The sequence below is a fragment of the Linderina pennispora genome, assembly GCF_002104995.1.
Source record: "Linderina pennispora strain ATCC 12442 chromosome Unknown DL89scaffold_12, whole genome shotgun sequence".
Lineage (NCBI taxonomy): Eukaryota > Fungi > Kickxellomycota > Kickxellomycetes > Kickxellales > Kickxellaceae > Linderina > Linderina pennispora.
Genome location: NW_024468260.1, coordinates 433,277 through 447,474, shown reverse-complemented (window position 1 = coordinate 447,474; position 14,198 = coordinate 433,277). Strand labels below are relative to the sequence as shown.

At 57.3% G+C, this 14,198-nt stretch overlaps 7 protein-coding genes across 7 annotated transcripts; 3 read left to right on the top strand and 4 right to left on the bottom strand.

The window, feature by feature from the left end:
- Window positions 1–1,070: 1,070 nt before the first annotated feature.
- Window positions 1,071–1,532, top strand: DL89DRAFT_225659 (uncharacterized protein; the record flags this gene model as incomplete). The annotated part of the gene is made up of 1 exon (XM_040884768.1): window positions 1,071–1,532. A coding segment is annotated over one exon (462 nt), but the record flags the coding sequence as incomplete, so codon positions are not given.
- A 773-nt stretch (window positions 1,533–2,305) lies between these two features.
- Window positions 2,306–2,715, bottom strand: DL89DRAFT_269374 (uncharacterized protein). The gene has a single exon (XM_040888276.1). The coding sequence runs from the start codon at window positions 2,603–2,605 to the stop codon at window positions 2,357–2,359; it is 249 nt and encodes an 82-aa protein (XP_040741469.1). The 5' UTR covers window positions 2,606–2,715; the 3' UTR covers window positions 2,306–2,356.
- A 107-nt stretch (window positions 2,716–2,822) lies between these two features.
- On the top strand, window positions 2,823–6,594 carry DL89DRAFT_269373 (ATP-dependent DNA helicase). Its single transcript, XM_040888275.1, has 5 exons — window positions 2,823–3,014; window positions 3,049–3,915; window positions 3,986–4,066; window positions 4,150–4,503; window positions 4,531–6,594. Exons 1-5 carry the CDS (start codon window positions 2,865–2,867, stop codon window positions 6,580–6,582), a joined length of 3,504 nt encoding a protein of 1,167 aa, XP_040741468.1. The 5' UTR covers window positions 2,823–2,864; the 3' UTR covers window positions 6,583–6,594.
- A 17-nt stretch (window positions 6,595–6,611) lies between these two features.
- DL89DRAFT_269372 (uncharacterized protein) lies at window positions 6,612–8,691 on the top strand. Its single transcript, XM_040888274.1, has one exon. It carries the CDS (start codon window positions 6,643–6,645, stop codon window positions 8,524–8,526), a length of 1,884 nt encoding a protein of 627 aa, XP_040741467.1. The 5' UTR covers window positions 6,612–6,642; the 3' UTR covers window positions 8,527–8,691.
- Window positions 8,692–9,297: 606 nt separating this feature from the next.
- On the bottom strand, window positions 9,298–9,883 carry DL89DRAFT_269371 (uncharacterized protein). Its single transcript, XM_040888273.1, has 5 exons — window positions 9,729–9,883; window positions 9,672–9,700; window positions 9,614–9,640; window positions 9,541–9,581; window positions 9,298–9,489 (listed from the first exon to the last, which is right to left on the bottom strand). Exons 1-5 carry the CDS (start codon window positions 9,799–9,801, stop codon window positions 9,444–9,446), a joined length of 216 nt encoding a protein of 71 aa, XP_040741466.1. The 5' UTR covers window positions 9,802–9,883; the 3' UTR covers window positions 9,298–9,443.
- Window positions 9,884–10,520: 637 nt separating this feature from the next.
- Window positions 10,521–11,664, bottom strand: DL89DRAFT_47206 (uncharacterized protein). The gene has a single exon (XM_040891711.1). The coding sequence runs from the start codon at window positions 11,414–11,416 to the stop codon at window positions 10,589–10,591; it is 828 nt and encodes a 275-aa protein (XP_040741465.1). The 5' UTR covers window positions 11,417–11,664; the 3' UTR covers window positions 10,521–10,588.
- Window positions 11,665–12,601: 937 nt separating this feature from the next.
- On the bottom strand, window positions 12,602–14,150 carry DL89DRAFT_269370 (Metallo-dependent hydrolase). The gene has a single exon (XM_040888272.1). It carries the CDS (start codon window positions 13,864–13,866, stop codon window positions 13,084–13,086), a length of 783 nt encoding a protein of 260 aa, XP_040741464.1. The 5' UTR covers window positions 13,867–14,150; the 3' UTR covers window positions 12,602–13,083.
- Between the last annotated feature and the right edge of the window lie 48 nt (window positions 14,151–14,198).

Sequence of the window (14,198 nt, the reverse complement as noted above, 5' to 3'; positions counted from 1 at the left end):
GCAGCTGGGGCTCACTGCCCACGATATCCTGGGTCTGGGCCAACTCCAAGAAGATGATGATGAGGACGACGAAGAGGAAGTAAGCGACGAGAGTGACCATGAGAGCGAAGGAAGCGAGGAAGCCGACGGTATGCACGCCGACAGCATTCTTGTCGAACACGACGTGCATGGCGACGACAATGAACACGAATACTACTATGATCCAACTGCCTCAACCGAAGAGAGCCGGCAGGAGCTGGTCTCGCGAGTTACCAGCGGGCTGCAGGCGCTGATGAGTCACGGGCTGACCACCGCGTCGTACAATGCCGACCAGGGCCTGGACGACGATGAGGCATATTCAGCAGCATGCCAGGCGCTCGAACACAACCTGCGGTACCAGCGGCTGCTGCGGGCGCAGCTGGCCAGCATCGATGCGGCGCAGAAGCGCAACCACGAGCAGCAGGAGAGCATTGGTGCGCTGCTGTCAATGCAGGCGCGGGCGACAAACCGGCGCGGGAACCGGCGGCACAAGGAAGACAAGGCAGCGCAGGTGGATCCGGTTACGGGCGACATCAAGTTTATGGCAAACACATACTTTGCGGACATCACGGGTGAGCAGCCGCCGGACAACCGCGACACAGTGCGCAAGAAGAAGCATCCGCCGATCATCTACCGCGCGCGGCGGTGGACAGATGCGGAGCGCGACGCGCTCGTCAAGGGCGTGCGACAGTGCAACCGCAAGCTGCTGGCGCAGCGGCTGTACCAGCAGACAGGCGATCCGCGCAGCGTGTGGGATGTGGACAAGTTTGACGACAAGGAACTGGAGCTGAATCTGACAGGACTGGACTGGAAGTTCATTTCAAAGCAGTTTGTGCCAACGCACAAGCCAGTGGAGTGCGCGATCCAGTGGGCAACGCAGGACCACCCGATTATCAACAAGGAGCCATGGTCAAAGAAGGAGGAGAAGGACTTGCGGCGGCATCGTTGAGGAGCGTCACGGGCGCGACTGGGTGGCGATTGCACAAGATCTGAACACGCAGCGCACGGCGTCGCAGTGCTTCCAGGTGTACCAGCGCAAGCTCAACCCAGGCATGTCGCGGTCCAAGTGGACCGAGGAGGAGGACCGCATTCTGACCGAGGCGGTGATGGCGTATGGTGAGGGCGACTGGCAGTCGGTGGCAGCGTGTCTGGACAACCGCACAGGGCAGCAGGTGCTGCATCGGTGGTGCAAGTCCATTAATCCGGCGATCAAGTCTGGGCGGTGGGACCGCGACGAGGACGCGGCGCTGCAGGCGGCTGTGCGGCTGTACGGTGTGGGGCAGTGGACCAAAATTGCAAAGCACGTGCCGGGCCGCACCGACGTCAAGTGCCGCGAGCGGTACATGAACGTGCTGGCGCCCGAGGTCAACAACAAGCAGTGGACGCCCGACGAGGACGACCGGCTGATCGCAATCGTCAACCGTGTGGGCATCGGCAAGTGGTCGTATGTGGCCGACGTGCTGGGCGGCCGCACCGACAACCAATGCTGGCGGCACTGGCGCAGCCTGCACAAGAAGGGCAAGGCACCTGATCCGCCCGAGAACCTGGATGAGCTGAGCGGTGAGGAGGGCACTGTTCCGAGTTTCCCCGAATGGGAGGCTGAGCGGCGGCGGCGGCGACAGAACGGCGAGGAGCCGGCGGTGGGCGTGGAGGACGAGGGTCTGCTGAGCTTTGCTCGCACCCAGGGCACCGGCCGCAAGCGCAAAACCACCGCCGGTATCGAGAGCGCACGCAAGCGCCAGTGGAAGCGCGCCACGTCCACCAACTTCACGCCATTGCTGGCCACGCCGCCGCTGCCGCAGACCGACGAGCTGCTGCAGGAGATGACGCCGGGCAGAGCCGAGTCGCGGCCGCCGGCAGGCCTGGCTGAGCTGGCTGAGGGAGCCGAGGCGCCGGTGCGGCCGGCGGGGGTGCGTGTGGGGCAGCGCGAAAGCAGCGCTGCACCGGGCGGCCGCAAGTCGTCGATGGCGCCGCGGCGTGGGCGTGTGCTGAACTGGGGCAGCATTTTGCAGCAGGGAGCCGAGAGCCGCGACTCGGACAACGATGGTGACGAGCATCTGAAGCCGGTGCTGCCGTGCGTGGGCACCGTGCAGGGCCTGCAGCGCCTTGTGGAAGGCAGTGCCCGAGGTGGCCAGTGCCTTCAATGCCGAGCTGGTTGGCCTCGATGACGACCCGACGCTGCCCGACCTCGACTCGCGGCCTATGAATTGGCTGCGCCAGCGCATCGAGGCGCTGTTCATCTGGCCCATGATGCTGGGCACATTCGACCCGAACTATAACAACAAGCGCTGACGCAAGATCTTTCTTTATTTCTTCTAATGCTTTAAATGGATGCCGCCTATACGTAGAGCCCGCATGCCTGGGCTGTCAGGACTGCGGCGAGGCCCAGCGTCACCGAGGAGACGGCAGCGAACAGCGTTTCCTTGGCCAGGTCCTTCTTTGTGATGCTGAACTTGCCAGCGTACACCAGTCCGACCGCTGCGAACAAAAGAGCCAGTGTTGCGTGCATGCTGCGGTCGAACACGGGCGCGAAGGGCTCGCCGACCCAGAGCTCGTCGATTTGCTTTGCGGATGTGACTGTTGCCATTACGAAAAATATAGTGTGACGAACGAGAAATGGCGATTTCGCTTGAACGCTTGGAATTCGACGTGGCAAGCAGAGCAGACCGCGGCTCCTCGGGTGCTGGGCGGCTCGGCTCGGCTTTCTCCTAAAGTGGCTGCGCAGGCATCGACGCGAAAATCTCGGGTAAAGCGCGTTCAGAATAAAAATCTCTCCTTGTTTCAATTCTCGCAATTTTGGTGTAGTTTTATTCCTCCCGTTCTGTTCATAGACTTGTATTCACAAAATGAAGAACAATTTAGCTGAAATGCAGCGTTGGTATGAAGGCTGGGTGCAAAACGGCGGAGACTCCAGGCAGATACCGGCCAGTGTGAAAACTGGCAGGTTCACACCGGTATCCAAGGAGCTGCTTGATCTGCGCAAGCCCATGGACCAGGTTATCAATGCCAGCAACAGAAAGGCAGTTCCAGAGCGGCGGCAGCAGCAACAGCAACGGGAAGAAGCCGTTGGCACCGGCTCCTGTTAGTCAGCAGGCTGCGATTACTAGCAGCCAGCAGACTGTTGCTGCCAACAGCCGACCAGTTCATCACGCCCAGCCTGCCTATAGTCTGATTGACATTGATGACGACGACGACGACTTTCAAGATGATTGGCGAAGTACGCGGAGCCGACAGCCGAACCGGGCAGCTCCACAGCCACCAGCTGCTCTAAAAAGCGGGCCACAGATGGATGTGGATGACGATGTAGACTTTGCGATCATTGACAACGATGAAGAAGAGGCGCTGCGGGAAATGGAGATGGAGATGGAGATGGGAGGCGCGCACAATTCTGTGCAGCCGCGGTCAAAAAAGTCTGCACCGGAGCCTGAGGTTGTGGATATTCCGGATGACTCACTGAATGTGTACGATTTGGATGACTGGGACGATATTTTGATTATGGACGACGACGACGATCATGGCCAGCCGGTAGTGCAGCAGACACTGCCTCCAAGAGTGGCGGCACAGGCAAGCACCGTATCTAGCATATCGAATATGGCCACTGACACTATCGATCTAGTCTCGGACATCGACGATGACCTGCTGTTTGCTGATATAGAGGATACACCTCGGAAGCCACCGGTTCCGCCACCGCAGCAGAGCCAGCCGGAGAGTGGTACGAAGAGATCGCGTGTATCTGGCGGCAGCTCGGTTGACTTGTGGTCTGGCCAGAGCAGAGCCAAGCGAGTCAGTACTGGCAATGGAGTTTTTTCAGGAGAATCAGAATATGAAACGGCAGCCAGTGCCGATGAGCTCGAGCTGATTGACAACGCGACGCTGCTTCAGATGGTCGATGATGCGGTAAGTGCATGTTTGGCGACTGACTACCGCTGTTTTGGAATGTATATACTAACTCAACATTGTATGCTAGACTCGGGAAAGTCCTCATGGGAGTTCGATACATAACAACCAGCAGACATCGTCGCTTAGTCCTACCATGGCACGAGCACAGGTAGTTATTGGCATATTGCAATCCACTCGATATCTGGCGTTGGAGATGGGGCGAATATTGATAAAGTATGTGCGCAAATGTAGATACAGTCGTCGCCAATGGTGGCAGCACCAGCAGTGTCGATCAGCTCCGATCCCAATGTAAGCGAGCGGCTGGCGTACTTGGCGAAGGAGAAGGCGCGGATCAGCGACCGGATCTGTGACCTCGAGTTTGACGATGAGATTCGGAATGACAACGAGATTTCGCTGCTGAAACAACATCGCACAGATATCATGAATGAGATGAAGCAGCTGAAGAGCCAAGGTGCTGTCAGTCTGCCAGTGCCAGTACCAGTACCAGTACCAGTACCCGGCATTAGCAGCTACAATAGCAGTTGTAATGGTGGATTTGGGGCTACCAACGGATATACCAGCGTCACAATGAGCTCGGCACCGGTGGTTATAGACGATGGAGCCAGGTACCAGGCAACCAGCATTGCGAGCCAGCGGGCGTATGAACCGCTAGCGCCATCATCGTCAGCCCTGATCAAGCCGTCGGATCCGGAGCCGAACCAGCAGGAGATCACGTATCCGTGGACAGGCGACGTGTACAAGGCGCTGCGGCAGGTGTTCAAGATGAAGGAGTTCCGGTCGCGGCAGCTGGAGGCGATCAACGCGACGCTGTCGGGCAAGGATGTGTTTGTGCTGATGCCGACTGGTGGTGGCAAGAGTCTGTGTTTCCAGCTGCCGGCGATAGTGCTGAAGGGCAACACCCGCGGTGTGACGATTGTTGTGTCGCCGCTGCTGTCGCTGATGCAGGACCAGGTGGAGCACCTGATCGCCTGGGGGATTCCGGCGCTGTCGCTGAGCGGGACGCTGACAGCAGAGCGGCGCAGCAGCGTGTTCCGTGAGCTGGAGGCGGCAGAGCCGCGGCTCCGGCTGCTGTACGTGACACCGGAGATGCTGGGGAAAAGTGGGCAGGCGCAGGCAGCGATCGACAAGCTGTACCAGCGACGGCAGCTGGCGCGGTTTGTGGTGGACGAGGCGCACTGCCTGTCACAGTGGGGACACGATTTCCGACCAGATTATAAGCACCTGGGGGAGTATCACCGCAAGTACCCGGACGTGCCGTTCATGGCGCTGACGGCGACAGCGAACGCCAAAGTGCGACTGGACATTGTGACGCACCTGCACATGGAAGGGTGCCTGACAACAACGTCGTCATTCAACCGTCCGAATCTGTTCTACGAGATCCGGCCCAAGACCGCGTCAACCAAGGACGACATCCATGCGCTGATAGCGGCGCGGCACGCGGGGGAGTCGGGGATCATTTACTGCACGAGCAAGAAAAGCTGCGAGATGATGGCGCAGGACCTGCGATCACGGTACGGGGTCAGCGCAGAGCACTACCATGCGGGACTGGAGAAGGAGGACCGGATACGGGTGCAGCGGGCGTGGCAGCGCAATGAATTGCAGGTGATCGTGGCGACTGTTGCGTTCGGGATGGGGATAGACAAGCCAGACGTGCGGTTCGTGATCCATCACTCTCTGCCGACGTCGCTGGAGGGATACTACCAGGAGACGGGGCGGGCGGGACGCGATGGCAAGCCGGCAGTGTGTGTTCTGTTCTACTCGTACCGCGACAAGGCATCGCTGGACTTTATGATTGACCGTGGAGACGGCGACTGGGAGCTGAAGGAGCGGCAGCGGCAGCAGGTGCGGCAAGTGGTGCAGTTCTGCGAGAACGTGGCGGACTGCCGGCGACAGCTGGTGCTGGCGTATTTTGGCGAGCAGTTCGACACCGATCGGTGCGCAGGCACGTGTGACAACTGCCGAGGGCGGCACGACAAGCAGCTGGAGCAGGCAGACATGACGGCAGAGGCAGGCGCTCTGGTGCAGTCGGTTCAGCGCGTGGGGCAGGGCGGTACCAAGATGACGCTGCTGCAGCTGGCCGATATCTTTAAGGGATCAAAGGCACGGCAGTTGGTCAGCAAGGGCTTTGACCAGCTGCCAGCGTACAACCGTGGACACACGCTGACCAAGTCTGATGCAGAGCGGGTGTGCCACCAGCTGGTGCTGCGGCAGATCCTGGAGGAGTACTGCGAGAGCAATGCAATGGGCTATGTCAGTTCGTATGTGCGGGTGGGGCGCAATGGTGGCCGCGTACTGCAGGGCCAGCTGCGGGTGGTGCTGCAGCTGGTGAGGGACAAGAAGGGCGGCAGGGCTGCAAAGGCTGCAAAGGCTGCAAAGGCCCCGAAGACCGCAAAGGTGCCCAAGGCGACTGGGCCAAGCAGGACTTCGATGTCCACGTGGCTCGAGGCACCAGCACAGCCGCTCAAAAGCCGTGGGCGACACGGGCGGGAGCAGAGCAGTATGGCAAGCAGCGACGATGGCGGCGATGATTTTGCAGGCCCGGGCAGAGCAATGCCGAACGTGACGGTGTTCACCAACAACACATCCAAGCATTTCCGGAGCGCAACCAATGCGGGCGCCCCAAGTAGCTCATCAATTAAGCCTATGTCGTTCCGGCGGCAGTAGCAAAAAAAAAAAACATTGGCTTTCTTAGCTTTCACAACTCAATTTGCATTCTGAGACATAATGTTTGTTGCTGGCAAGAAGCGCAAGGCAGCTGACAGCGCGCGACCTCGGGTGCCGGCTGGAAGCGCGCAGGACACGGCAGCCAAGCAGATCGAGCGGGTCTATAGACTTGGGAGCGAGAGCCTGCGGCAGCGACAGTACCGCGCAGCTCTGGACCACCTCAACCGCGGGATCGCGCTGGCCAGCAACGCACAGCAACCCAATGCTAAGCTGTTTGAGAAGCGTGCGCTGGCGCTGCTGCACCTGCGGGAGTTTGCGCGTGTTGCCAGCGACGCACAGCAGGCAATCGCGCTGGACAGCGACTCAGCACACGCGTATGCGCTGCTGGCGCGTAGCCTCATGATGCAGAACAGGCCAAGCGACGCGCTCACGGCGCTTGAGCGCGGGCGGCGGCAGGTGAGCCCAATGGCAGCCGGGTTCCGGTACCTGGCGACTCTGCAAGAGTCAGTACGTAAACAGCTGGATCCGGCCTATGTGCCCAAGCAGGACCCGCAGAGCGACCCAGTGGTGCGGCTGCCAGCGGAGCTCAATGTGCTGATATTGCAGCAGATGGATCTAGAGAGCTTGCTGGTGTGTCGGCGTGTGTCGCGTGCGTGGCAGCGCCTGGTGGATGGCATACCAGCGCTGTGGGGCGATATTTCGGTGGCCGACGAAGCATCGGCAAGCAAAGCTATGCGTGTATCGGCGCGTGTGCTGCGGCTGGTGCTGCGGCTAGCCGGGCAGAGCCTAGTTGCTGTCAATGTACCTGACGGGTCGCTGCTGGGCGATGCAGCGCTGGCGGCCGTGCGTGCGACCAGCCGCCCGCTGCTGCGCAGTATCCACATTGGCCGGCTATCGGCTAGCGCCAGTGCGCTGGGGCAGCTGCTTGGCGAGTCGGCGCTTACGAGTGTGCGGTTGCCGTACTGCCCAGACGTGACTGATTCCATGCTTGAACAGCTTTCGCAGCACCTGCCCACCCTGCGCATCCTGGATATCTCGGGCTGCGCACAGGTGCGGATGAAGACACTGTTCCGGCAGTTCCGCACAGCAACGCTGCAGGAGCTGTACCTGAACGACCACCCAGGGCTGCCCGAGTTCCTTGTGTACTGCGTGCGGTACCGCACCTTTGCCAGTCTGCGGGTCCTCCATATAGCGGTGTATGACCAGGCTGTGTTTGCACAGTACTCGGGGCTTGGCCCCCTAATGGTTTATTTGGGCCGTCTTGGCCCCCGTCCGTGTCCGTTCCCGGAGCTGCGCTCGCTGAACATGGACGGTATATGGGAGCCAACCGTGTCCTCGCGACGCTTCGAGAGCGCAGGTCTTAAGGGGATAATTTCGAGCTGCAACCTGGTGCCTGCCCAGTGCCGCAGCATATCGGCACGCGAAGCGTCTGTGGCCACTGACCTCGACTTGTTCAGAGTGTTCCATACATGCATGTCGACCATATACACCCTCCATTTGACCAAGGCAGTGCAACTCACCGACTCTATGGTGCGGCGACTCACCGGTACTGCGCCGCTAATTCTTGTTGATCTGGATCTGAGCGGGTGCGCGGCACTGTCTGCCGAGGCACTAAGAGAGCTGGTTGTCCACAGTCCGCAGCTGCTGCACGTGAAGCTGATGCAGACGCGCACGGATAATACAGTGCTTAGGGCGCTCACTGAGCATGTAGTGGCGGGCATGGGCGCTGAGACCCTGGACTTGGCTATCACGGATGTGACAGGCGCTGGTGCCCGCGATTTTGCTGTGGCCTGCGCCCGCCGGTTCCGCGCGAAGCCCGGTCGCCGCCTGCGTGTGCTGAATCTTGATTATTGTGAAAATGTTGGTGCCGATGCTGTCGCTGTAATGCGCGACCTGCTTATGCCCATGGGGACACTGTTCACGGCAGCCATGCCAGGAACGTGAATTTATTTCTATGGGTACAACAACATTTCTATCCGCATTTGGCGTCTGTCACGATGCTGTAGTCGTTGAGACTGACCCGCAGAACGAACGGCTTGGCAGGTAACGTCAGTGCCTGCGGATACAGCACCAGTGTGAATTTTGGCATGTCCTCGCGGAACACGACGTTCTAAAAGGGCTATTTTAGTAAACCAGCGAGACAAATCTGATACAGTTTATGAATATGTACATACCGTGCGGTCGCCTTGGAAAAACTTTTTGGAAAAGAATGTCATCCGTTTACCCAGCAGCTTTGGGCGCCATTCCGCAAGCCCGCACGCATCGCTGTCGTCACCGCGCACCGCAGACAATGCCACAAGGAGTGTTGAGAAGTACAAAATTTTCATTGCGCTTTTGAAGAATAAAGTGTAGGCACTTGAAGCCAAGCGCGCGAGTTTAGCCTGGTGCGTGGTGCTTTTATATACAGCCATCATGCCATGCGTCCCATTAAGAGTCTGGACAATCTCTAATTATTGCGCGCTGGTGTCATGTGCACACTACCCCACACACATTTCTACAGTATGTCAGCCAAGAGGCTGTCTAGGCCTAACCCGTAGTTGATATTAAGTCTAAAGTAAAAACATGTGCTTTATTAGAGTTTTAATCTCCCCCATGTCCACATGGTACATGGGTGCGCTCCCTGAGCAAACTGTGGCTTTTATGTTACATTAAATTATACCAATTGATATTACTCGAATCAGAAATATTTGGCACTAAGACATTGTACAGGAAAGATGCTGATATAGCGTTCGTATTTATTGAAAATAACAGTGGTGCACTAAAAGAAACAGGCATGTTGGCGAGCGCAACAAGTGGCCGGTTCAATTTTCGTTGCCCATTGCTGCCTGACGCCAGGCGAAGCACTTCCAACTTATCCCTTCTCACGCAAAGCAATGCATCGAAGACTGCTCAGGTACGACCAGCCAGCTCATTTGGGTATCCAGCTCCTTCGTTCATCAGTCGAGATAGACCGCACACGCTCCATCGGGGACGATGCTGGGGTCATCCACGCACAGATACTGCAATAAAATTGCGCTTGCTTGAAAGTGACCTTTCTGAGGATCACAAGGGACCAGCGCTCAGGTGGGAGGCTGCCTCTCGAACTTGACCTTGATTTGGGGCAGATGGTTGTAATCAGCTTTGAGGAACAATATCCGTGATGAGACCCACCATGCGTTTACGCAAGGGGACTCCATTACCCACGAGCGTAGTCAGTTGCTGGATGGTCTGCTCTTCCATTCCGACTAGTAGTAATAATAAGAGTTGAAAAGGTGAGGAATGGAAAAGGAGAAAAGAGCGCTCCTGCAGCAAAAAAAACAAGTAGCACCCAATTCCTGTCTCAAAATGCTGTGGAAAACTGCCCGTTCGGGGTGAGGAGGCAGTTGCTCGGTAAACGAATCTGGTGCCATTTATGAGTTTTTCGCTATGTATATTTTTGGCATGAAGGTTTGTTGCGCCGATGGCTGTCCTACATCGACATGTCAGCGATCAGGTGACAGAAATCCAGGCCACGAGCCCTACAGCCATATGGGTAGAGTCTAGCTCTGATAAGTGCACAGATGGCATATAAAACTGCCAACTCGTCTATCCTCTCCTTCAGTATAAAATAAAAACACTACAGTCGACCACAACATGGAAGCTCTCACCTGGAATGTGCTTGCCACTACTGTGATCACACAATATGGATCATTCATACACGTCGTGTGTATACTGCTGCGATTATTGATTCAGGAATATATGTGAAAATGGATGGATTGGAACCCCAAGGAAACGAAAGGGCGAAGTAGACTCGTCAGGCAACTATAAGCTGGCATCTCTCAACACAGGACTGCATATCCTTCACTAGAGTCTTTGTATGGTGCTGAGGCGCCGGGAGGCTGCGTGTTAGGAAGCCTAGTCGTCATTTTGCTGCCCTCTGAACCGCCAAGGCTCCCTGTTGTCGGCTCCAACTTCGTAACAGACTGGCTATTAAAGCTGCTTGCAAAAGGGTAGTGGTATTAAGGAACAATAATAACATGGTGATAACTTAGATATAAAAATCGGTAATATTGTACTCGAAGCGGTGAATCTTGACATTGGGCATCTCCTTCTGCATATACTGCACAATCAGCCTGCTGTCGAGTTCAGATTGCGATACCATTCCCGAAACGTATGGCAGGTACACGCGAGGAAGCCGCCGCGAGTGTGCAAACAAATCCAGCACTGGGCCCAGTGTGCTGGAGGCCGATGTCCAGTCAGACCACACCCACAGGACGCTGAGCTCAGCCGGCCTGCGGTGGCTGTCTAGTGGCTGATCGCCAGCCATCGCCTCCTTGACGCGCTTGCTGACATTGGACAGGAGCCTTCTGCGCGACGATATGGGCCGCGAACCTGCCGCCAGCCGGACTTCCAAGGTTGACAGGCTCTGGAACGCCGACAAAATGCCGGTGATGCCGCTGGCGGTCAGGGGAATGAACGGAATGCTCAGGTAGCGCAGGTAGCGCGGGAACCGAGGGTTATTCGGCCCAACGGCTTTGAGCAGCGAAGTCGAGAACGAAAAATCAATGTCCTGCTGGCGCGTGTTCGGGTCGACGTACAGTGGGTAGTTCAGGTCCAGCACGCGCAGATGCGGGAACTTTGTCAGCAGATAGTGCAGGCTCTTTGGCGTGAACCGCATCGCCATCATGTTCGGCAGCGCGATCAGGTTGCGGTGGATGTCAAACGAGTTCTTGCTCATCAGCTCATCGTGCGTTGCTGCATTGAACACGACCAGCTCGCTTAGCTGCGGGCAGCTGTTGGCCAGAAGCTGCACCAGCGTGTCGTTGATGTGCGCCAACTGCAGCCGCGACAGGTTTTCCCAGCGCTCCAGGAACATGCACCCGTAGAGCGTGTTCTCGAGCGACGGGTGGCCGACGTCCGGGAATGTGTTGAGCGTCAGCTTCTCGAGGTTTGGAAAGTGCCGCGCTGCGAATGGAATGCCCAGCTTGCCGATTTCCTTGAACTTTCAGTGTCAGCTCGCGCACTGACGGCTTGGACAAACGGGATCTCGTCCGGGTCGTTCTCGTCGCTTTCAGGGTTGGGCGAGATGAAATGCAGCGTTTTGTTGTCGGTAATTTTGTACAGCAAGTCGGTGGAGTCCACGTTGAGCTGCAGGTATGTGGGCGCCGCCAGGTCGGTCAGCAGCACCGAGCGGATGACCAAGAACACGTACTTGGGGTAGCTTGCCTCCTTGTTGAGCGTCAGCGTCAGGCTGGTGAGCAGAAAGTTGGCATGTGCCATATAGTGCATTAGCCGGGAGTTCAGCTGCAACACCTCCATGTGGCGCTGCGACGCCCTGAACACAACCTCCTTGCTCTGCTGCCTGCCCATGGTATGGTTCATCTCGCGAAAGTATCCGACACTGGTGTTGTAGGCTATAAACGAGATGCTGCGCAAGTTCGGAAAGAACCGCTTGTAGTCGCGTGGCATCCAGATCTTGTAGTCAATTTCCTCCTCGACCGACTCGATTTCGCTGAAAATCTTAATCGACGTCACCCGCGGCCACCCAAGCTTCAGTGCACTGCGCGTCAGCCGCGACAGCTTGTTGGTTCCCGCCGGCACGCTCAGCAATAGTACGTGGGTGGTGGCCGCCTTATTCTCGTGGATCTGGAGGAACAATGGCAGGCTGCTGCGCTCGAGCAGCTTTGTCAGGTCCAGGATGGTGTTGGCTTCGACCTCCAGCTGCTCGCGGAACGCCGGCGGACACGACATGGTGTCGAGCTCGATTGGCAGGTCGGCCACGCCCTCTTCGATGGACTCGGGGAGGCTCTTGAGCTTCTCCAGGCGGCTGAACTTCTCTGCCCGGCCCTGGCGCGACCCGGTGCTGCCTGCGCTGCCGATGCTGCCGATGCTGTCGGCTTGGCTGGAAATCGAGGAGCGCACGGAGCTGGACAGCATCCAGTCGGCCTGCTTTGAATATGCGGAGCCTAGCGTTGGCGGCTCTGCCAATATCGTGTCGCCGTTGGCTGTCAACGTCATCATTCTCTCAGGGCAATATGGAAATTAGAACAAGGTATTGATAGTTGAAGAACAAAATCACCCAGGGAAGGCTGGGCTAGGAAGGGGAGGAGGGCGGCAAGGCAAGCGACCTTCCCAACCCGCACTATATATGGCGAGTCTCAGCCTGCATAAAATCAGCCCAGCTCTCTCAACGTTGACAATCGCTGGTGGGCATCGTTGGGTATGTAAATCCAGCCGCGTTCATAACGCAAGACTTTACATTTTCCATCACAAACACGGTATTCGCGCCATCTGCCTGACACGCTCGTATGTCCACAGTGTCGCGGCACCCGCAGTATCACCGGTGCATGTGGGGAGGGAGGCACATTTTGCCAGGGCTATTTTCGGCCACTTTATCTCTATCTCTTCGCCGAGCCAGCATTATTTCTCTTTTGCATGTGTGATGGGGGCGGGCGGAAAACAATGCTTTATACATGTAAAAATAGCGCACTAAGAATAGAGACGCTAATCCGCTCTCACCAAATGTGCCGGTCAGTATTTTCCTCACTTGCCCAAAAAGGCCTGCGAGTTCCTCGCCAGCATGACCTTCGTGTCGGCCACCGACATCCCATGGGTGTCAGCAACCAGGCAGATGACAGTGTCCAATGCCTCTACCGTGTGCCTCGCGTCATCCAGGTCTGACTCGACAAGCAGCTTGTCCAGAGGCACTGCCTTAATGCACGCCCGCGTCTTGTCCAGATTGCGGCCGTTGATTGCAGCTGAGAAGCTCACGTACATGCGCTGGGCAAGCTCGTCTTTGAAGAACATCTGCGACAGCATATCGGGCGACCCCGAGTACGAGTGGAGCATGATGCGCGGCGGCAACGCCTGAGTGCCCGATTTGATGATGCTGTATAGCTCGGGGTATGCCTTCACGCAGTGCAAGGATGCAGGCACATCCAGCTCATGTGCGAGCGTGAGCTGCTGCTTGAGCAAGGCCAGCTGCGGCTCAAACGGGTACTGCTTGTTGGTAGCTGGGTTGCGGGCGGCCTTGTCCAGTCCGCACTCGCCCAGCGTGCCGTTGTGCCTGGTAATTAGGTCCTTCAGCTCGGTGGCCCAGGAGCCAGGGATCTCGCCAGACACGACCTGCTCAATGAACCAGGGGTGGAGTCCGAACGCCGGGACTATCTTGTCGGGGAACCGGTCCTTCAGCTCGGCTACGCTGGCCCAGTCCATGTAATTTGTCCCCTGAGGGCAGTATAGCACGCCGGGTGCGCTGCTGTCCAGCACATCAAATGACTCCGGGCTCTGCTGGATATGGCAATGCACGTCGTATACGTATGCCATTAGGTTAGAAAGTATGTAGAAGGGGATGGATGCTGCTCCTTTTGAGCCGCCAGCGCCCTTCGCTGCATATATTCTCTTCAATTGTCATCTAGTGGTTAGGGGTAAGTGTATGTGGCTTCTGACACCAGCCGCCCATGTGCAGGTCCGAGGACCCACATTAGCGAAAGCCAGTTCTAAATTCCACACTGGGATATCATATCCGAAGCGGGAATCCTCCATCATCCATCGGGAAAAAGGCGAAAGAGACTATAAAGCTTCGTTAATGGTACTCTTACCGAAGTAAGAAACCGGACAAATTTCCTCACATCTGGATCCGGCTCAACGATTTCTTT

Bases quoted from the DNA above. Each gene is read 5' to 3' on its own strand.
- DL89DRAFT_269374 (XM_040888276.1), bottom strand. From the start codon at position 2,605: ATGGCAACAGTCACATCCGCAAAGCAAATCGACGAGCTCTGGGTCGGC.
- DL89DRAFT_269373 (XM_040888275.1), top strand. From the start codon at position 2,865: ATGAAGAACAATTTAGCTGAAATGCAGCGTTGGTATGAAGGCTGGGTG. The intron at 3,015-3,048 runs GTTATCAATGCC...AGGCAGTTCCAG, and splicing joins TGCGCAAGCCCATGGACCAG to AGCGGCGGCAGCAGCAACAG. The intron at 4,067-4,149 runs GTAGTTATTGGC...GCGCAAATGTAG, and splicing joins CTACCATGGCACGAGCACAG to ATACAGTCGTCGCCAATGGT.
- DL89DRAFT_269372 (XM_040888274.1), top strand. From the start codon at position 6,643: ATGTTTGTTGCTGGCAAGAAGCGCAAGGCAGCTGACAGCGCGCGACCT.
- DL89DRAFT_269371 (XM_040888273.1), bottom strand. From the start codon at position 9,801: ATGGAAGAGCAGACCATCCAGCAACTGACTACGCTCGTGGGTAATGGA. The intron at 9,641-9,671 runs GTCAAGTTCGAG...CTCCCACCTGAG, and splicing joins ACCATCTGCCCCAAATCAAG to CGCTGGTCCCTTGTGATCCT. The intron at 9,490-9,540 runs GTGTGCGGTCTA...TACCCAAATGAG, and splicing joins AGCATCGTCCCCGATGGAGC to CTGGCTGGTCGTACCTGAGC.
- DL89DRAFT_47206 (XM_040891711.1), bottom strand. From the start codon at position 11,416: ATGTTCCTGGAGCGCTGGGAAAACCTGTCGCGGCTGCAGTTGGCGCAC.
- DL89DRAFT_269370 (XM_040888272.1), bottom strand. From the start codon at position 13,866: ATGGCATACGTATACGACGTGCATTGCCATATCCAGCAGAGCCCGGAG.